The following is a 22,284-nucleotide window of genomic DNA, read 5'->3' as shown; positions in this document are numbered from 1 at the left end:
GGAGGAACTTCTTTCCTGTGAGGGTGACAGAGCCCTGGGCCAGGCTGCCCACAGAGGTTGGGGAGTCTCCATCTCTGGAGACACTCAAAATGCACCTGGACACTGTCCTGTGCAACCTGATCAAGATGATCTTGCTCAGTGATCTCAACACAAGGGCATGGACCTGTTGGAGCGTGTCCAGAGGTGCCCACAAAAAATACCAAAGGGCTGGAGCACCTCTGCTGTGAAAACAGGCTGAGAGAGTTGGGTTAGTTCAGCCTGGAGAAGAGAAGGCTCTGGAGGGACCTTATAGCCCCTTCCAACACCTGAAAAGTACCTGGACGAAAGCTAGGTAAGAACTGTTCCTGGGGACATGGAGCAACAGGACGAGGAGTGATGTTTTTTAAACTAGAAAAGGTGAGATTTTGGTTGGTTATAAGGAAAAAATTCTTCAACATGTGAGTGGTGAGACGCTGGAATAGGTTGCCCAGAGGTGGAGGAGTGGTGGAGGCCCCATCCCTGGAGACATTCAAGGTCAGGCTCGGTGGGGCTCTGAGTGACCTGATCTAGTGAAGATGTCCCTGCTCACTGCAGGGGGCTTGGACCAGATGACCTTCAATGGTCCCTTCCAACCTAACACATTTTATGTTTCTATAATTCTACGATCTCCAGAGGTCCCTGGCAACCTTGATCATCCTCTGTGATTCTGTGACTAATTTTACTTCCTCTGTAGAAGAGATGTCAATCACCCACAGAGTGTTCAAGGAACTGAATGGCATCTTGCTAAGTGAGTTCATGTTGTATCCTGCACCATAAAGGTATGTAGCCTTGGAGTTGCGCCTTTCCTGCATCAAAACCTCCATGGGCACAGGAGGTTGTCCTGTTCCTGGAGTGAGCAAGAACAGGATCACCACACACCAACCAAGCTTTGAAAATCAGCCTAATTGTCAGCCAAGTCTCAGGCTGTGTAATGAATCTAGTCCCTTCTTTCCTGGCACTGCAGTTTAGGGATTAAAGAGCTGAGGTTCAGATTAGGCAAGCACCATATGGAATGCATGGGTTTCCATATACATTTATCGTTGGACTGCACCCACAAGGAAAGGATAACCCAGCATGGGTCACAGACCATATTAAAAGGGAGCTGAAGACCTCACCCAGCCATACTTATATGGGCACTGAGACCACATATAGCAGAACTTAAATTAAATACATGCATGAAATACAAGCAAAGCACATACAGTTTGAGGTTAGATGGTCTGTATGACCACCTATGTCAAGCAAACAGTCCAGAGAGATCTCTCACTTGCTGCACATGACATCACATGTCTCCCATATGACAACACCAACATTTAGACACAAGCCTTCCCTTTCCATTCTTCTTGCCCTTAGTGACCACTCCAGCCCAATTTGGGGTCCTGGCAGAGCACATTTCTCACTGCTGTTTGCTGTTCAAGGCCTCCAGGACTGCTTTGAGTCCAATGTTTTCTATCTGACCTCAGAAACAAGCTGTGAAAACAGCCTACTACCTTTAAAAAAAACAGTAAGTACTTAAGAAATTTCTGTTCTCCTGGTTCAGAATTTTTAAAAAGTTAAAAAAAGTAAAATTGCTCAGTAAAAGAGCCAGTTTGTCACATGTCTCAAGAGTGACATGAACAGACTGTTGTATCAATGACAGTTATTTCCAAAAGATTATTATTAGGGAGTGAAACCTTATTTTCCCATTATAAGCCACTTTAGGTTCTCACAGAGACTTCAACTCTTCTATTCCATTTTTAATACCACCAAATCAAAGATATCTGTGCCAAAAAAAGTCTGTAAATTCCTCCAGGTAAGACACCTCTCACAAGTAAAGTGACCCTGAAATAACTTTTAAGATCCCATGGTACAGAAGAAATGAATACTTAAAAATAAACACACCCAAAAAAAACCCCACCACCCCAAAACACATACCAGGAGCAGAAATAGCAAAGGAAAACAATTTCCTGGCTTATTAAAAACAAACAAACAAACCAGCCATTCTCAGAGAACTCAGCTGCAAGAGGAAAAAGCAGTAGGAATTCAGGAGGAGCTACATGCAGTCTCTGCTGCTCTAGGCATAACCACAAATCCTCCTTCAACTGGCAGCCTAATTACACACTAGGACATATTTAAGAAGAACTAGGTACAGCTTTATTGGCATATTTATAAATTAAGGCAGAGAGAGTCTTGCTTTGAAAGGTCTCTCTGGGTATCAAAATCTTTCCATCTTCAGACACCGCTTCCTCCTTCTTAACTCCCACTTCTTGAAGTCTTTAGCAAGTGCTGCCAAATCCTTCCAGGGCTTGCATTTTGCTGCAGGTTACCAATTAAAATAACTTTTCTGGAGCTGGCACAAATGTCTGAGAACATCTATGAACGCTCTGAAGAAAAATACTTCTGAGGGCACAGAGCGATCAAATGATTTCATGAGAGAACCCAGAGGAACAGCTGAAGCTTGGGAGAGCCTCTGGCAATAAGGTGGGACAGGGGAGATGCACAGAACACCTTGTTTCCGTGGACAGGACCAACGACAACAAAAAAAACCCCAACAACAAAACAAGAAGAGCTGGATTCAGCGTTTCCTTTACCACTCTGCTCCCTTAGACCTTTGACCATGTCGCAATGAGCATTTAAGGAAGCATCTCACCATCAGGGGACCAGATCTTTACTGAGCCCTCTGGGTGCTACCACAGCACAAATGACAAGTCCATAAGGCTTCAAAAGCCAGATCAACCTAGAAATGCAGTGAACAAGAGCTAAGGAGATGGGGAAAGGGAGAAGGACATCCAGCGAACACCACTGCACATTAGCTGCAGAGGATGACTCCAGTTTCAACCAGGTTACTTCAGGAAAGCATCTTCCTCCCCAGTGAGGCTGAGCTGTAGGCTGCTGAGCTCAGGGAATGAATCAGCACTGCCTCCTTCCAGCTGATTCTCAATTGAAGGACCAGATGTCCCAACAGCCACGCACCAGCCCCTGACCACCACACAAGGACATGAGTGGTACTCACTGGCTTTCTCCGTTCGTGCAAACTGCCCTGCTATTAACCACGACAGGGCTGTGACCGCTGCAAGTGCTCCTATGTGCAAGAAAGGGGCTGTGGCCTGCAGGACAGAAGAACAGGAGGGAAAAAAATTAGGACAAACATCTCAGCACCTTGCAAAATCCTTCAGGCTGCATCAGACCAAACAGTTTCTAGTTGAATGTCACACCATTCTTACATGAGGCTTCTCTGTCTCTTCCGGCTTCTTTTCTTCTTCTTCTTCACTTCTTTAAAAACCAACAGTTGCCTTTGCCACTATGTAGGCAAAAAAGGAAAGCTCTAAACCCCTTCTTGAGAAAGGGTTCACCCAGTAACACAGATATTTGGAAAAGGCCTCATCAGAAACCATACAAACTCAAGTAAGGATCTTGGCAACATCCAATTTTAAGTTTCCTGTACTCTAAGTGAATGCTGGTCAATGGTTCAACATCCAGATGGAGAACAGTGATGATCCCTCAGTGGTTTGAATTGGGAGTGGTACTGTTTGATATTTTCACCAACACCACAGTGGGACTGAGTGCACCCTCAGCAGATTTGTAGACCACACCAAGCTGAGCAGTGTGGTTGACATGCCTGAGGGATGGAATGCTATCCAGAGGGACCTGGACAAGCTCAAGAAATGGGCCCATGCAAATCACTGAGGATCAACAAGGCCAAGTGCAAGGTTGTGTACACCAGTCAGGCCAACCCCCAGTATGAGTACAGGCTGGGGAATGAAGGGGTTCAGAGCAGCCCTGATTTGGGGGTACTGGTGGATGAAAAGCTGGATATAAGCTGGTGATGTGTACTCACAGCCCAGAAAGCCAACCATCCCCTGGGCCACATCCAAAGCAGTGTGACCAGCTGGTCAAAGGAGGGGATTCTTCCCCTCTGCTCCACTCTGGGGAGACACCCCTGCAGTGCTGTGTCCAGCTCAGGGGTCCACAGGACATGAATGACAGAGCTGTTGGAGAGTCCAGAGGAGGCCACACAAATAGTCAGAGGGCTGGAGCACCTCTCCTGTGAGGACAGGCTGAGAGATGGGTTGATTCAGCCTGGAGAAGAGAAGGCTCTGGGGAAACCATATTGTGGTCTTTCAATATTTAAAGGGGGCTTATAAGACAGGTAGGGACAGGCCTTTTAGTAGGGTCTGCTGCAACAGGACAAGGGATCATGTTTTTAAACTAAAAGAGGGGAGATTCAGACTAGATGTAAGAAAAAAATGTTTTACAATGTGGGGTGAAAAACTGGGACAGGTTGCCCAGATGGGTAGATGCCTTATCCTTGGAAACATTCAAGGTCAAGTTGGGTGAGGCTTTGAGCAACCTGATCTAGTTAAGGATGCCCCTACTCGCTGCAGAGAGGATGGAATAGATGGCCTTTAAAGGTCCCTTCCAGCCCAAAATGTGCTATGAGTCTACGAACACACTGGACTGTATCGCAGTGAGAGAAAATGTGAGATGGATCCTGAATCATGCTTTTGTTCTCCAGTTGCTTGCCTAAATCTAAAAAACAGGACTAGAGCACGGAAGTCGCATTCTGGTTTAGATATATTTACATTTATAGGTGCATTGTGAAAACAAACCCAGAGCACTCCTCCCACAGGACTGGGAAGGTCATGATGGTCCCAGCATGGACACCAACATCCAGACCATTGCTAGCCAAACCAATTGGAGGAACTTATCTCTGCTTCTAACATCCCTGAGTCACATCCAGCCTCTATATCTTCCACCTCTAATTCTAAAGCCAAGCCCTGGTTTGAGTTTAAAAAAAAAGAAGAGCCCAGGAACTGGAAACAAGGAGAAACAGAGCCCTTAAGAACTAGGAGTTTTGCTGCCAAGATTTCAGTTTTGGGAGTAATAAACATCAAGACAGGGTTTTATCAGGGGACAGACTCAAAGTCTATGACATGGAACTGCACTTGTCCCTTATATTCTTTCCCATCCACAGAAACATCCTTGCAGATAACTTACTTGCAGTGAAATAAATACCATCTCCCATTCATCGTCCCACAGCTGCGCTATCGATGACATGGTCACCACGGTAGTTATCAAGGTTGTCATCAGGCCAATCTGCAACAAAGTTTGTATGTTAGAAAGGGCCTAAACCAACTAGCATTAACACCCACAAGGAGAGAGGTCAGGCTTTTGTGCTGCCCCAGTATAACGTCCCCCTTCCACTACAGGAGATAAAACACTGGACTAAATAGACCCAAGAGAATAAGCTCTCCCTTTCTTCACCCAATGGAAAGGTGATTTGTCCTGCCAACAGGCTGGATCAGAAAGGCTTTAAATACAGATTGGGTTCTGCCTGACAATTTCAGGAGATGATCCCAAATTCTCCTGGCCCTGCTGCAACAGCCTGTGATGCACCAGGGCCATGGGAAGTTGTTGTACTTTGTTCAACTTGACTCTCCAGTGCTTCTGTTCAAGGATAAATCTTGAACACACCCAACATAGAACGAACGTCACACTTCTCTGGAAAGAGTGAAAACATGTGCAAGAGAGGCTGTGTAACCCCATCAATAAGCAATCATCTCAGATCACAGAATCACAGAACTATAGGGGTTGGAAGGAACCTCAAGAGATCATTGGGTCCAACCCCCCTGCCAAAGCAGGGTCCCTAGGACAAGTCACACAAGTCTGCATCCAGATGGGTCTTGAATATTTCCAGAGAAGGAGACTCCACACACCCCTGGGCAGCCTGTCCCAGGGCTCCCTCACCCTCACTGTGTAAAAGTTCTTCCGCATATTGGTGCAGAACTTCCTGTGCTCCAACTTGAAATCATTGGCTCCACAGACCACTGAAAAGGGGCTGGCCATTTCCCCCTGCATCCCATACTTCAGATATTGATAAACATTAATAAGGTCCCCCCTTGGTCTTCTTTTCTCCTGGCTGAACAGCCCCAGCTCACTCAGCCTTTCCTCACAGGGGAGATGCTCCAGGCCCTTAATCATCTCCGTGTCCCTCCTCTGGACTCTCTCCAGGAGATCCCTGTCTTTTTTTATACCAGGGAGCCCAGAACTGGACACAATGCTCAGGTAGGACCTGACCAGGGAAGAGCAGAGGGGGAGGATCACTTCCTTTGACCTGCTGGCAACACTCCTTTTGATGCCCCCCAGGATCCCATTGGCTCTCTTAGCCACCAGGGTACACTGCTGGCTCATGGCCACCCTGTCACCCACCAGGACCCCCATGTCCTTCTCCACAGAGCTCCTCTCCAACAGGTCACCCCCAGCCTGTACTGATACAAGTGGTTATTCCTGCCCAGGTGCAAGACTCTCCACTTGCTGTAGATGGTTCAGCACAACTCAGTGCATGGATACGATTTCACTTGCGTCTGAAACAGCAACTGTGCAATCAGCATCTAAGCCCTGTTGACAGAGCAGTTAGATACTGCAGCTTGAGAAGAGGCTCTGGATGACAGAACAAGACCCAGTCCATCAGCCACTTCCCCCAGCCTCCCTCTATCTGCTTGTGGAAGCATTCAGAAGTCTGAGTGGTTCAGACAAGAAAAGAACATCACCTCCATTTTGAAGGTAAAAAGTTCAAACCATCAAAAGCTGCCTAGAAATAACTCCAGCTGTGAAGACCTAAAATCTGGGCTGTCTGTCAACAAATAGTTCACCATCTTCCACCTTTCCTTCTGGCATCTCAGTCTCTGCTGTAACACATGCCTGCTGGATTAAAGGATGCCACTGCTCTGTCTCAATCTCATGTGTTGTCTGGATCTAATGTCTGTGTGGGAGACTAGCAGAAAAGGCCAACTGGTACCTAACAGTGAACTAATCATCTGGGATGCACAGGACATCTCAAAACAGATTTCAGGTTTGCTCAGCTTAGACAAGCAAATCAAGAGTCCTACCTTCTCAACATTTACAGAAATCACACTTGTACATAAAGACATGATTCCTCATTCTAGTTGTGCCCTCAATTCTCACCTGCTGTTCCTCTCCCAGATGCCCAGAAACTGACCTACGAACAGCACAGGGGGCAACCACAGGACAGCAGTGGCTTACCCTGAGGGTCCAACTTTCAGAGAACATGAACAAAGCATATGGGGCAGCAGAATGGGCCAAGAGATCCAGCTGCACCAGGTTGAAGAGGATCCCCCAGCCAAAAGGCTATCTTTAAACCACCTGCTAACATTAACCAACCCATTTCTGCACATTCAAGCCCGAGGTTTACTTGCCTATGTAAAAAATACAGAATCACAGAATCATTAAGGTTGGAAAAAATCTCCAAGATCATCTAAGCCCAACCATCCCCCTACAATTTATATTATTCACTAATTATGTCCCTAAGTACCTCCTTGAACACCCTGAGGGATGGTGACTCCACAACTTCCCTGGGCAACATGTTCCAATGCCCAACCACTCTTTTGGAGAAGAAATTTCTCCTCATTTCTAACCTGAGCCTCCCCTGGCCCAACTTACAGCCATTCCCTCTTGTCCTATTGCTAGTTATCTGTGAGAAGAGGCTGACGCCCAGCTCACCACAATCTCGTTTCAGGGAGTTGTAGAGAGCAATGAGGTCTCCCCCGAGCCTCTTCTTCTCCAGACTGAAGAGTCCCAGTTCCCTCAGCTGCTCCTCATAAAACTTGTGTTCCAGCTTCATTGCCCTTCTCTGGACATGCTCCAGGGCCTCCATGTCCTTCTGGTAGTGAGGAGCCAAACACTGAACCCAGTATTTGAGGTGCAGCCTCACCAGTGCTGAGCACAGGGGGATGGTCACCTCCTGGTCCTGCTGGCTGTGCTATTCCTGATGCAAGCCAGGATGCCGTTGGCCTTCTTGGCCACTCAGGCACACTGCTGGGGGGTGTCAACCAACACTCTCAGATTCCCTCCACCCTTGTCCCAAGTCTGTAGCGCTGCTGGGGGTTGTTATGAACAAAGTGCAAGACCCAGCACTTTGCCACATTGGACTTCATTCCATTGGCCTCTGCCCATCAATCCAAGCTGCCTAGGTCCCTCTGGAGGGCCTTCCTACCCTCCAGCAGATCAACACTTCCTCTCAATTTGGTGTTATCTGCACACTTACTGATGGTGTACTCAATTCCCTCATCCAAATCATTGATGAAGATATTAAAGAGGATGGGCCACAGTACTGACCCCTAGGGAACACCACTTGTGACCAGTCACAAGTTGGATTTCACTCCATTCACCATCACTCTCTGGGCCCAGCTATCCAGCCAATTTTTAGCTCTGTGAAGAGTGTTCCTGTCCCAGCCATGGATCTCCAGCTTCTCCAGGAGAACACTGTGTGAGTATTCTCCAGGGGAAAGTCTCCCAGCAACTGATAATAGCAAGCCACACTATGTCAAGATATTTCCTGATTAAGGGCTCTGAATTAATAAAGCACAAAGCAATGCTGGAGAAGAATTGCACTTTGCCATGGGGCCTTGTATGAAGTAGTCACCCTGCTCCCTCATCCTGTGGTCACACCTCCAGGCCATCTGCCAGAGTCTAACACCAGCCCACAACTCAGATCGAACTTCTTTTTCCATCCATTTCATAGCCCCCAAAGCTGAACTCCAAATTCACTAGCAACAGGAGACCATCAACTAGATTTCTTCAGCATAACCCTAATTCTCCCTGACATCATTGCCCTGTGCAGCACAGAGGTGTCAAGTGTATCCCCACATCAACCTTTCCTCCTCCCATCAGCTCAGATTTGTTGCTTCTTACCCTCCTACAACTTGGCTTACAATCAGCTCTTTTTACAGCATCACAGGAGAAAATTGGAGGAAATTGTGCTATTTACACATACCAGCCTTTCCCACATGCTTTAATCTATATTTGAAGGTAATTCAGCACTGTTGCAGAGCAGAATATTAACTTAAGCCAGTCTCTGATCTAAACCTCCTCAGAAAGCTGAGGGAGGTGTGGGGAAGGGAAGAGACAGAGAAACACATCTGAGTTCTGATGAAAGGTGGACTTTTTTGGAAGAAGGGAAGGATGGATGGCTTTCTGTAGGAAAGAACTAACTGATCTCCACCAACACATTCTTCTTCTGGACTTACTCATCCAAACCCACCATCCACCTGGAGTGTCTGAAAAATAACATTTTTTCCAGTGAAGAAACATATGTTAGACTTGAGAACTGATTTATTTTCCAGCAGCAGACAGACAGCCCCCACCCCTCTTTGCATTGCATCCTCTCCTCCCAAGGAAGCACAATTTCTACCATTTCTAGAAGAAAAAGAGAGTGCAGGGAGGTTTGTGCTAGCCTTGTTCTTGAGGCGGTGGGGATAGGACACCTCTCAGGCTCTGAATCCTACAAGACCTTGTCATGTGCGGAACAAGCAGTTTCAGGAGGAGCTGCATATTGGCAGATTCAGGTTTGGTCCCTTAATTACCTAATAGCAGATTGCCATTTACAATTGAATCCTGCCAACCCATTTTCTTTGGCACTCTCTCTTCCCCACACTCTCCCTCCCCCCTTCTGTGCTCCAAGCACCAGATCTACATCTTCTCTTACCCTTCACATCAAATTTTATTACTTTTCTTTTTCCAAACTGCTTTACATCGAAATCAGGACCTCCTAGGGCTCCAGCAAACCACCACCTGCATATTATACACACCCAGTTTTAACACCTACACCTTCTCCCACAGTTTTTCCACAGTCAAGTCCCTTCAAGCACATCCTGAAATGTTTCACATCTGCTCGGCCCCTCCTCCGGGGCTGGATTCAGCACAGAAAGGAGCATCAGAGAAGTTCATAAATGGAGTATCAAACAGAGCTGAGATCACAGTCAAGCTCCTTGAATGATATGGTGTTTCTCCAAAAGTGCCCACCTTGTCAGCAGGTATCCCAAAGCATTTCATCTATTATTGTCCCCAGGCTTTGACTATCCTTACTACACAATTTTCTCAGTCCTCTGAGGTGAGGACACATGTGCCACAGACATTTGTGTTCTTCCCAAAACCACCATGAAAGCAACTACCACATAAACCACCCAACTCAGACTCCTGTTTTAGTGAGATCATGCTACTTTCCATGCAGGGAAGAGCCATTTACCTTGTGAAGCCAGTGCAGGTTCATTTGCTGTCCCACAGCTATGTGACATAGTGCTAGTATCTGAGAGAAAGAAATCAAGAATCAGACAATGACACATCACAACCATCAAGAGCCTGTGCATGATGAAACACACCATCACCCCGAAAGATAACCAAACAGACCAGGGCAGAAATCAGGACACCTAGCTCATCTGTACAGACAGGTCTTCTGTCAAGCCAAGGATGGTAAGGGAAAGACTGGACACCAAGATGCAGGGAGTTGGAAAGTCTAGTCCATGGGTGCACAGCTCCTGAGACCTCAAGAGTCTCTCCTGGGACTACATCTCCTCCTGGGACTACATCTCCTCCTGGGGTCAGGTACCAGCATACCACCTCAATGGACACCACCTTGAAGACCCCAGCATGCTGAGATGAGGGGAAATAACTTATATTTATGATTGGCAGATATGCCAGAATGGGGTTCAGGCCATACTAAGGGAAACAAAAAGCTGTATTTCTCCTCAGGCCAGCTGTACCATGACTATCAGGATCTCTCTACTCTCAATCATCTGAGGTCAAATACCATACATTTTTCACTTTCCATTTATTTCAGGTAACTTAAGGAGAAGGAGGGAGAAATCACTTCTGAAAGGAAAATTGCTCAAGTCATAGGTGGAGTAAGAAGTTCATATCCTTTTTAAAACAAGCCTTTAGGAAATGGCATTTTATTGGACTCACCAGTAACACTGTAATGTATGTAAAGCCAGCAGCAGTTGTTACAAGTATTGGAATGGACCAATCACTCCAATAGCCCATTCGGTTATATAAAAACCTGAAAGACAAGTGTGAAGGACACATTCAGAGATTCAACACCATAGCAACTTCACAGAATCACAGCATCATAGGGGTTGGAAGGGACCTCAAGAGATCATCAGGTCCAACCCCCCTGCCAAAGAAGTTCCCTAGCTCATATTGCAGAGGTTGGCGTCCAGACGGGGCTGGAATATCTCTAGAGAAGGAGACTCCACACGCCCCTGGGCAGCCTGTCCCAGGGCTCCCTCACCCTCACTGGGAATAAGTTCTTCTGCATGGTGGTGCAGAACTTCCTATACTCCAACTTGCCCTGGGCAATCTTGTGTAGCTCCAGGCCTGGAGATTGGTGGCCCTGCCTGTGGCAGGGGGGGTTGGAACTCTGCGATCCTTGGGGTCCCTTCCAACCCAGACCAGTCTATGATTCCATTGCAGTACATAACTTGCACACTGGAGATCTGTAGTAGAATTCAATTAGCTGCAGATACTACAAAGAAATGCCCAAAGCAACAAACTTAAAAAAGAAAAGATTTGCTTAAATTAAAGAGGCACAAAGCCTTTGCACTGAGAAGGGCCTCACTGAATATTCAGCCCCACAGAAAAAGTTTAAAGCCTCCAGCAATACTCGCTGGGCTCTAATTTTGTCTTGTCTCTCTAAAGTCTGTTTCAATCCCAGAATCATCCCTTAAATCTTTACAGCGTTAAAGGCCAAATTACTACGTTTATGTAGGTAAACCCCATCACTGCCAAAGTTCAATTTGGTGAGTTTTATTTCACATCAGTATGTGCAACCACTGCTGGAGCCTGAACACGCTGCCTGAACTACAGGCAGGGTTTGCTATGGTTATCTGTAGGTCTCTGCTACTTCTTAAGTCACCTCTGGCAGTTACTCAGAAGCATTTTGCAAAGCTCTGCACATTTCAGTTAAGAAACAGAGATCACCATAATTAATTCAGGTACCATTTTAGACAAAAGAACACAGAAGAGAGGGATTGCAATAAAAGCAATCAGGCTAATCACCTCATTGGCTAAGAAGGACCCGGGGTTATGGTGAACATGAGGTTGAATGACCTAGTATAGTACCTTCACTGTGAATAGGTCAAACATTCACACTGGCATTAAGAAAAGTGTCCTCTGCAGGCCAAGGGAAGTTGCCCTCCCTTATGCTCAGCCCTGGTGAGGTGGCACCAGCACCACAGTGCCCTGGTTTGGGCCTCCCAGTTCAAGGAGGATGTGTAGGCTCTCCAGTCAAGAGCTGCCAAACCAAGGCAGTGAGGCACCTGGGGAATATATCTTACTAGGAAAGCTGGAGGAAGCTGAACTTGTTTAGTCTCACAGAGGCTATGAGATGATCTAATTGCTGCCTACACTGTCTGACAGACAGTTATGAAGATGATGAAATCAAACTCAGAGAGTGACAGATGCTGTCACAAGGGGAAGTGGCCTTTAGAGATTTGTGTTGGAAAATGTCTTCAGAGGGTGATGAAGTGCTGGAACAAGTCCCAGAGAGGGGGAGAGTCTTCCTTCTCTGGGTTTCAAGACTTGTCAGTCAACCACTGGCAATTGGTCCTTCCTTTCAGGGGCTTGGACAGATGCTTCCTGTCATGCTTCACCTGCTGTAGTGGGCAAGGTCAGAGTTCAGTGCAGTCACCTGCATGTAATGTGAGGAAGGAGAGCTCAGAAGCATGAGCTTCAGAGGGCAAAAACAAGCTCAACAGCTCATCACACCAATGTGACAGTAATTCTTTCTCCTAATTCCTCCAAGGAGCCTCTGCCAGTAGCTTGGTGCTCCAGGTTCCGTGCAGAGATGGTGTTTGCCTCAAGGAGTCCTTCCTCTAGCCTGAGAGAAGTCATGACTTGCAAATAAATCAGATGGTCAGAGAGGAAGGCAACAGGAACAAATATCTAAGAAACCTTGTCCACAACTATGGCCCAGAAGTTACACTGAGGAACAGCAAAGATGAGGTTTCTAAGAACCAGAAACACACCATATCTTGTCAGCAACAGACTCACAGGCCCACTGGGACAAAAATGGAGCTTTCCTCTCCTTTACACGCATCTGGCTAAAAACTGTTGTGTTTTCATGGAGCCTGCACATCTGCACTGTGAGGGAAGAGGGCCAGGCTCAGCCTGAACAGACCCAGTGGAAATTATTTCCTCTCTGTCTGGAACTGGTGTGGCTGTAATTAAAACCTCACCCCATGTTATCATCCTCCCTTCCCAGCCTTTCCACAGCATTTCAGGCTGGTTTTCAGAAACCCCACTATTCTCCTCAACCTCTGGTGTCAGTGAGTGGAACAGGGATCTAACTGGGGTTACAGCACATACAAAGCACTGACCCATTTTCAGTGCTGAGCGACAACACTTGAACAGATGTAGCCATGCTATTTTGCATCCAGAGAGCCTCTTGCATGACTGTTGAGCAGCAGAGGGCTTGCTTTTCCCATCCTGTCAATCCAGAAGTGCTAAAATAGATTTGGCTTTACACCGAAGTGGGACTAGGAACTATCACATCCTTTAACTAAAGGTATAAGCTGAAAGAGGAATCACAAAATACCCTTTTAAAAAAAAATAAGAGGCTATTTTCCCCCATGCTGGTATTATTTATAATCAAGAGCAATGGTGATGTTTTCAGTTCTTAGAGTGTGGGTTTGAGCAAAGAGAAAAAACACACTCCTGGGAGGAGACAGCTCACGTCATTATGTTAGTAAATCACAGAATCAGAGGGGTTAGAAGGGACCTCCAAAGATCAACAGGTCCAACCCCCTGCAAAAGCAGGGTCCCTAGCTCATATTGCACAGGTCGGTGTCCAGATGGGGCTGGAATATCTCCAGAGAAGGAGACTCCACATACCCCTGGGCAGCCTGTCCCAGGGCTCCCCACCCCTCACTGTGTAAAAGTTCTTCCGCATGATGGTGCAGAACTTCCTGTGCTCCAACTTGCAGCCATTGCCCCTTGTCCTGTCCCCACAGAGCACTGAAAAGGAGCTTCCCATTTCCCCCTGCATCCCATACTTAAGATATTTATAAACATTAATAAGGTCCCCCCTTAGTCTGCTTTTCTCCAGGCTGAACAGTCCCAGCTCACTCAGCCTTTCCTGATAGGGGAGATGCTCCAGGCCCTTAATCATCTCTGTGTCCCTCCGCCGGACTCTCTCCAGGAGATCCCTGTCTTTTTTATCCCAGGGAGCCCAGAACTGGACACAACACCCCAGGTGGAGCCTGACCAGGGCAGAGCAGAGGAGGAGGATCACCTCCTTTGACCTGCTGGCCACGCTCCTCTTTATGCCCCCCAGGATCCCACTGGCTCTCTTAGCCACCAAAATACTCTCCCTCACACAACTTCAGTATCTAAAGCAGGTGATTTAAGGGATCAACTACTCAAAGCATTTTAAAATACAGTTTACATAATATCTTGGACAAGAAGATGATGTCAAAGCAGTTTGGTTAGAAGAGAGCCCAAGGTACTGTCAAAATATTTTAAGATGCTGCTGAGATAGTGAAAAGGAGAAGTATTTCCAGCACTAGGGGAAGAGCTGGCAACACCCCTGAACAACCCAGCACATCCCACTGAAAAGCTTGTTGTCAACTCCTTCCAGCCTTGCAAAATTCTCCACATCTGTGTCTGCTGCAGGCTGACTTTTTTGTCATTTTCATTTTGGGAAAAGTTGCTGCCAAATTGCTCAGCCACTTCCAAAATCAGCCAGCCATAGGAACAAAGAACAGCCAAAAAGCTTCTACATTGTTTCAGTACCTTATTAGGTTTTGCATGCCCACCCTCCCCCGAGCTCTGTCACAGCTGCGGAGACCTGAAGACACATTGTCTCTTTGAGTAAAGACCAGCAGAAGCAGCTCTCCTTCCGTCTCACTTCCCACCTCATTTTCCTTTTACTACCATTAACAAGCCCATCTGAAGGACCCAAATGCATCCAACCCAGCATCAAACACCTCTTAGAGGCACATGATGGCAGTCAAATTACTTAAGGGTTTGCCCATCTGCAAGGGAGAAACTCTACTCACCAGTTGATTTCATTGTAGTCATTGTGAACTTCCCACCAGAAGTAAAACCAGATCAGGGTCAGGAAGAAGGACGAGGTGAGGATGAGAAACCAGAGGCGCTCCCACTGCAGACAGAGAGAGAAGTCAGTGTTAATTCTAGCCCTTTTCAGTGCATTGTCCTTTACCACATCTCATCAGGAAGCTGTTGAGATTGAATGGAATGACTACACATTTCCAAGGGCAGATTTCAGACCTTCCTTCCCTGAGGGACGTTGGAGATGCCACCCTGGTCCTCAGCTCTGGACAGAGAGGCCATCTGCATAGATCCATTTTACACAGAGCTGGAACAGCATTTCTCCAGCTCTCAGGCATGTGGAATGGGAACATTTCTAGATACAGAATTAGGTTTTCTGTTTGGTCAGGGTTTTGGGGTGTGTTTCTTTGGCTTATGTTTTTCTGAAGCACTTGTTTAATTAACTTTTCCATTTCCATGAGAGAGATGCATCTTGGCATCTTTCTTGGATTCAGCCTAAACAACTGAGTAATCACACAGCAAAGACTACGCAGCAGGTAAAGGATGGTTCTCCTACACAGACGTGGAAACCCTTACTCCTTACCTCAGGACACTCAGATCCTGCAGAGCTAAGCCACCCATCCCACATTTATTCCCACCAATGCTGCATATGGAAACACTTTACAACTAATACAGCAGGACAAGAGGCCACACCAACATTGAATGAAAGGCATTTGCACTAATATTCAGTTTTGGAGAATGTTTCAATGAATATTCCACCCTCCCCACCAAAAAGAAAACACCCCCAAAACATCTGTTCAGTGCCCCACTCCAACAGCACAAATTCTAAACTGCAAGAACATCCATGAAGAGAACAGTGTGGCAAGAAAACCATCCCTAACCAGCACCATTTCCACGTGCTCCTGGTTGGTTCTACTCTGCAGGCATTAAATAGCTCACATATGTTTCCTTTTCAACCAGCATCCCAGTCTGTTCAGAACAGAGCCCTGAAATAAATTCGTTATGGAAAATATTCAGATGAATCTTCTCTTCCCAGAACGAGCGAGAAGGGATAAAAACTGAAGAAGTGTATGAGCAACTCCACTACTATAATTTCCTTCTAAGGCCCTGAGCATGCCATTAATCTCTTTTGAAAAGATCCTTTTGTCTAGTGAACTGTCTCATGGCTTTTCATTTATGCAAAACAATGTAAACCAATATAAACTCTGCTTTGGTGATATAAGAAACACCACTATTTTTTATTACCTTTCCATCTTAAGGGCTGAAGCTATTTACTTAAGAGTGTATTGATTATGTTTCATCGTGCATCACCCTGGATACAGATCTTGTGATACAGATCTTTCTCGTATGCTCCATCTCATTAAAAGTGCCAAAAGAAAAAGAAAACAATAAAAAGGATTGGGATTATTTAATTTTTGCTGGGCCAAAAAATGGTGCTTTCTGCTAGAAATTCCCAGTTCTTGGCCAGGGATTGTGAACAGATCTTCAGCTCAGCTCAAGTTCGTTATCCAACTTTGATCAAACATCAGTAACACCAGGTACCCAATTTCCATATGAGGCTTTGTGCTCCAGATAAATGGGGCAAAAGGAACTAGGTGGTGGCACAAAAGGACTTCTACAGCACACCTACTAAGTGCATTCAAAGCCACATGGCTAACCTGCTCTTTCATGATCTTAGTGTCTGTCATTTCCTCACCTCACACATAGACCTGCACCTACATGCACCAAGAAGCTACGGGAGGGAAAGCACTGCAGTCACGATGGAAGTTCTTCCCCCAAAACACCCTGCCTTCAATACCAAGATTCCAGCCATAAGAAGCTACATCAGCTCCATAGCCAACATCAGCCTTCCCCAAATCCCAAAATCAGCAACAAGGCTGCTAAATCTCTCCACAATGAACCTCCTCCACACCCACCACAGTTGCTCAGCCAAGCCAAGCCAATCCTTTTCAAGCAAGAACTTTCAGATTAAAATCCACCCATGCAACATCTGGATTATATAAACACACAAACCAGAACCCACTCCCACCTTTACTGTATCCCACTAAAACTCCCCAGGCGAAAGCAATTGCAAACCCTTTCAGCAGACTATGACCATTTTCTCCTGGATGCCTTCCAGTCTGCAGATCTCCAAGCTTTCAAACCTCACTTTCCCTATCTGCTGTATTTTTCCTCTCCATTTAGGTCTAAACACCTCCTTGCACCTATCAGCAACACTGCTGAATCGGTTAACTGGACTGTTTTTTGCAAGGCAAGTGAGGTTTAAAGTAACTCGAGTGCTGAGGACCAACATTGCTGCAAAAAACCCCAAACAACCCAAAAACAACCACCAAAAAAATAACCCCTCCAGCTCTGTAAAGGTCACTGTGGGATAAACTTGGCCAGTGTTCATGCATTGGATGACACTGATTTAATAAACAACCCAAGGAAAACATTTCAGAACATATTTGGGCTTTTTTTTTCCCATGTATATACACACATATATATATATTCCCCCCCTCATTTTTATGCAAGTAGCATAGCCTGTGTCAAGCTCTCCAAAAGCTATTTTTGGTCTGTCCTTGATGATGCACTTGCCAGATATATTTGCCTGGCTGATTTTGTGAAAACCCAGAAAAATCCTTCAAGGTTTGACATACTTCAGTGAATTCAACCATAGGTCTGGGTGAGCTTTCAGAGCAACAGGAGTCATCTTCCCAGCACCACTGAGGTTATCAGCACAAACTAAATCAGAATCTGAATCTACATGTATTTCACCTACATGCAGGATATATTTGATTTAGCCCAGGTCCTGCCTCCAGCCCTCCCTCCATCAGCCCCTCATCAGAAGAACTTTAGAGGCCCCTACTTTGCAAGCTCCCACATGCTTTAAAGCAAGGTGAAATCTGCAGTGTGCAACAACTTCAAGCCTCTACTTCCAAAAATAAAAGACTTACAATCATGTCATCCTGATCACTCAATCACAGCCACAAGTAGGTGGAGGAAATGGTGCCACTTCACCTACAGAAACTCAGTCAGAAACACTAGAAAGTCTGAAGGTGCTTGAAAAAGTGGTCCACATTTTCAGCTCCATGGCATTTTATAAGGATGTCAGCACTGACGTGTTTGGCAGTTGTTCTAGAAAACCTTCCCCTTCACCATCTTTCCCTTTCAGTTTCTCCCTCTTCCCTCTGGAGTAGGATGGACATGCTCACTACTTACCAATTGCTCACACTGAGCTTAACCATGCACAGCTCTTGTAATGCTCAATACGGTCCTGCAGATGAACTTGACCAAGCACACCTGTATCGGCACCTTCATTCCTATCAGGATGTATTTTGGAAGTGGCTCACCCTTTTTTCTCCTGCCTTCTGTGTTCTGGTTCACATCACTAGAGGGCTTTGTGTGAAGCTAAACCTTATGATGTACTCCAGGAGTGAACCCAATGCACCTCAACCACAAAAAGGCTCTCAATCCTCAGGATAGGATTAAAGCTAGTCCTGAGTGACCACACCACAACCTCAAAAATGCTACCACCATGGATGTCACTATCTCAGCATCAACTACCTCCTTCCACAAACATCTTCTCTTAGGTTATGCTACTTCCTAACACAGATGTGGCCATAATGTCTTGCAGAATGGTACTAAACATTAATGGCCTCATTATACCATCATTTAATCATAGAATCATAGAATGGTCTAGATTGGAAGGGACCCCAAGAATCATAAAGTTCTAATCCCCCTGCCACAGGAAGGGCCACCAACCTCCAGGCCTGGATCTACACAAGGTTGCCCAGGGCCCCATCCAACCTGGCCTAGAACACCTCCAGGGATGGGGCATCCACCCCCTCTCTGGGCAGCCTGTTCCAGCCCCTCACCACTCTCTCTGTAAAGAACTTCCCCCTAATATCTAATTTAAATCTTCCCTCCTTCAGCTTCACTCCATCCCCCTTGTCCTGCCAGTCTCTGCCCTTTAACAAGCTGATTCCCCTCCTGTTTCTCTGCTCCCTTCAGGGCTGCAATGAGGTCCCCCCGCAGCCTTCTCTTCTCCAGGCTGAACAAGCCCAGCTCCTTCAGCCTCTCTCCATAGGGCAGGTGCTCCAGCCCTCTGAGCATCTCCGTGGCTCCTCTGACCCCTCTCCAACAGTCCCACATCTTTCTTGTATTGTAGGGCCCAGCTCTGGACACAGGACTCCAGCTGGGGCTTCAGTAGGGCAGAGCAGAGAGGGACAATCCCCTCCCTGTCCCTGCTGCCACCCCTCTGCTGATGGAACACAGGATCCCATCGCCCTTCCGAGCTGCAAGAGCACACTGCTGGCTCATGTGAAGTTTCTCATCCACCATGACACACAGATCCTTCTCAGCAGGGCTGCTCTCCAGGAGCTCTTGTCCCAGTCAGTAAATATGTCTGGGATTCTTCCGGCCCAAAGTGCAACACCTCACACTTGGCAGTGTAATTTTAAAGGAAAGCAACAAATGAAAAGTCACCTTTATTCCTCCAGCTAAACAGCCAGAGAAGGCACCCACCATGCGCTCAGTTAACACCCCTCTCAAAAAAAAAAAAGCCAACTGGTACATGGACAATTTTCTTGAAGAGCACATCCACCAAGATGGCCACAGCGCAAAGAAGGATGGAGAGAGTATCAATTAAAATAAGGGAAATTACTTTGAAACAAGAATTTTTAAAAGGGTCAGGCAGAAGCTGTAGATTTTACACTGCAGAAGCATTTCCTTACACGTACCACCATGCTCGTGGTCTCAGGTCACAGCATTATTTATGGCACCAAGGGCACAGGAAAGCAGAGAGGCTCAGGAAGATGATTTTATTTCCCATAAGATCTGTAGGAGATATTGCAGAGTTCATTTACATACACGCTCCCACCTACTCCCCCCATAGGGACTATTTCAATTTAGTTAAGGGTGTTGTATTAGAATTGCTGAGATTTCTCACACATTTCTCTGTTCTAACCAATTGCACATATGCTGGAAGACATCTCTTGGCGTGATACCACTTGCAAACCACAGCAATTCATCAGCCAACAATTCCATGCTTTTTCTAAATTTTTTTTTTTCCAAAAGAGCTTCTTTAGAAGAGGTTCCTTGGCCATGGCTACAAAGTGATCATAAAAACTAGCCATGCACAGAGCTAATGCATGTTTGGCTGCCACATCTATTCCCTGCCCAAATATGGGGTGACCACAACTCAACATCACGCTGTTCTAGAGAGGCCAGAACCATGACCGTTCAATAATTTACTTCATCAAGCCTTTAGATCAATAAACTGGCCATTATCTTCCCCAAAAGCAGATCAGCACAGTATCAGGATCTGAATAGAGTGTGATTTGAACTCAGAACAGAGAAGGAACATTTAAGAACAGAATTGGTATCTCCCCAGGTGACACCCCTTTGATCAGAAGTGTCCATCACTGCCCTTCTTGAAGTTTAAATATATAGATTTTTATTTTTTATGCAGGCAAAACAGTGGGATACAACCTGTTGTAAGATCACATTAAATTGCTAATTTACTACCAAGTACATTCCCAAAAGGTCACTGAAATGCTGTGCAATGAGCTGACCTTCTCCCCTCACTACTTGCATTGGATCTGGTTGAATTTGAGTTAATTTTCCCCACAGCAGCCCTCATAATGCTTTGCGTTGGTAGCCAGCAAGGTGTTGGTGACACACTGGTGTTTTTGCTACTGCTGAGCAGTGCTGGCACACATCAGGGCTGTCTCTCCAACTTTTTCCCCACCCTCAGCCTGAAGGTGGGCAAGATCTTGGGAAGGGACCAAGCCAGAACAGCTGACCCAAGAGATACTCCACACCATATAGCATCTGCTCAGCAATAAGAAGCTGAGATATAAGGAGAAGATAGGGAAGTGCATTTGCTTAGTCAATGTTTGTCTTCTAGAGCAACCACTACACATACTAAAGCCCTGCTTCCTGGGAAGTGGATGGACATCACTGGGCGATGGGAAACAGAATGAGTCTTTTGCTTTGCTTCCATGCTTTTACTGTATTAAAATACCTTTATCTTGACCCACGAGAGTTTGTGTTGTTTCTTCCATCTTATTTTTCTCCTTTCCCAGTGCTGCTGAAGATGGAAGAGAGAATGGGCACCTGGCCTTCATCCAAGGTCAATCTACCACACCACTCCTTTGCAGGCAGCTAGAGTAGGAGAAGGCTGCTGCATTTCTGCATTTTCAGGAAGGAAATACATCATTGGCTCAGCATCTGCTCCATTAATGCCAAGAAAAGCCAAAGCTAGAGCCAGCTGATTTGCTGGTGACCTACAGATGAAGTAGAACATTTTGCTTCACTGAAGTTGCTGGAGTCACCCCAGTTGACACTAGTCCTGAAATGTCCTCCTGCACTGGTGGTGGTTGTCGGAGAGCTCTGTCAACTCATCACAAGTGAGCAGCAGGACTTGCACCCTTGAGATGTACCTACATCTCCTAATCTCAGAATAAATCTGCAGGTCCACTAAAGCACACCCACTGCCTCCAACATCCTCTCTGGCATCCAGAAGCATCACAGAGTTTCAAAATTAATTGGAAATAGAGAAGCCTGTTTTGAACCATGAACGGATAAGAGGAAATGCCAGTGGTGGATGGATTAAGGGCTCCACTCCCACATGGATTAGCTCACAGCAAACAACAGTTCAGCAGTTAGTGTGGGTGAAGTTGGGACCCTTCCAACTTGTGCATCCCTAGAAGCTTTCCGGTGAAGGAAATCAAGTGCCACTGCTGTAACACTACTGGGAGTTTGCCCCATCTCTGTAGCACAAAAGCCAATCATGGTAGCTCACAGATGGGAACAGACTTTTTTTTTACACAGTCCCTCTTTTGATCCACATCCAACTGTGAGGATTGCACAGATGGTCACATCAAACCCTCTGTGGCAATAGGTCTCCAAAGCTCTCCCAGAGCAGCTGAAACTGCAGTGAGCAAGATTTCACTTAAAGGACCTTCAATATAGGGGTGAGGTTGTGGCTGCTTGGAAGTGATGCACAACAGAGCAGATTTCTTTTCCTGATGAAAAGTTATTTTCATTAAAAGACCAAAATCCAGAAAACATTGACTTTACACTATGCCACCACTGAGACCAGCCAGAGAAAAAAAAATCGTACCATTTTATGGAAAAAGTTTAAGCCAGATAAGTGTAGCAAGTAGGGTACCATAATTTGCTTTTCCACAAAATCCCATGAAAACCCTTCACAGGGAGCATAAGGAGGCTTAAAAGGAGGAAAGAATAAACCTGCATTCACAATTGAAGTAAGTCGGCTCTACAGGTGCCTTGGTCTTTTAACAATGTTCAACAAAGCAGAAGACAGCTCTTCAAAAGAGAGCCTCAAACAGTAAAATGCAAAAAAAGAAAAAAGAAAAGGGAAAAAAAAAAACAGAAGGCCAGCTATGGCCTCCCTTCAGACTTAAACCTCCTTTAGCC

General features: G+C 46.0%; 1 protein-coding gene across 1 annotated transcript in view; it reads right to left on the bottom strand.

Moving 5' to 3' along the window:
* GDPD5 (glycerophosphodiester phosphodiesterase domain containing 5) overlaps positions 1–22,284 on the bottom strand; it is a gene marked incomplete at its 5' end in the record, with an annotated part of 125,224 nt that overhangs the window by 39,378 nt on the left and 63,562 nt on the right. Inside the window, 5 exons of the mRNA XM_084279322.1 lie at positions 3,008–3,101; positions 4,993–5,091; positions 10,040–10,099; positions 10,756–10,849; positions 14,847–14,950. Coding sequence (XP_084135448.1) covers positions 3,008–3,101; positions 4,993–5,091; positions 10,040–10,099; positions 10,756–10,849; positions 14,847–14,950 — 451 coding nt within the window. The remainder of the gene's footprint in view (positions 1–3,007; positions 3,102–4,992; positions 5,092–10,039; positions 10,100–10,755; positions 10,850–14,846; positions 14,951–22,284) is intronic.

Source organism: Gallinula chloropus (assembly GCF_964237585.1).
Source record: "Gallinula chloropus genome assembly, chromosome: 1".
NCBI lineage: Eukaryota > Metazoa > Chordata > Aves > Gruiformes > Rallidae > Gallinula > Gallinula chloropus.
Note: the sequence above shows the minus strand (reverse complement) of the source record. Positions and strands in the feature narration are given on the sequence as shown.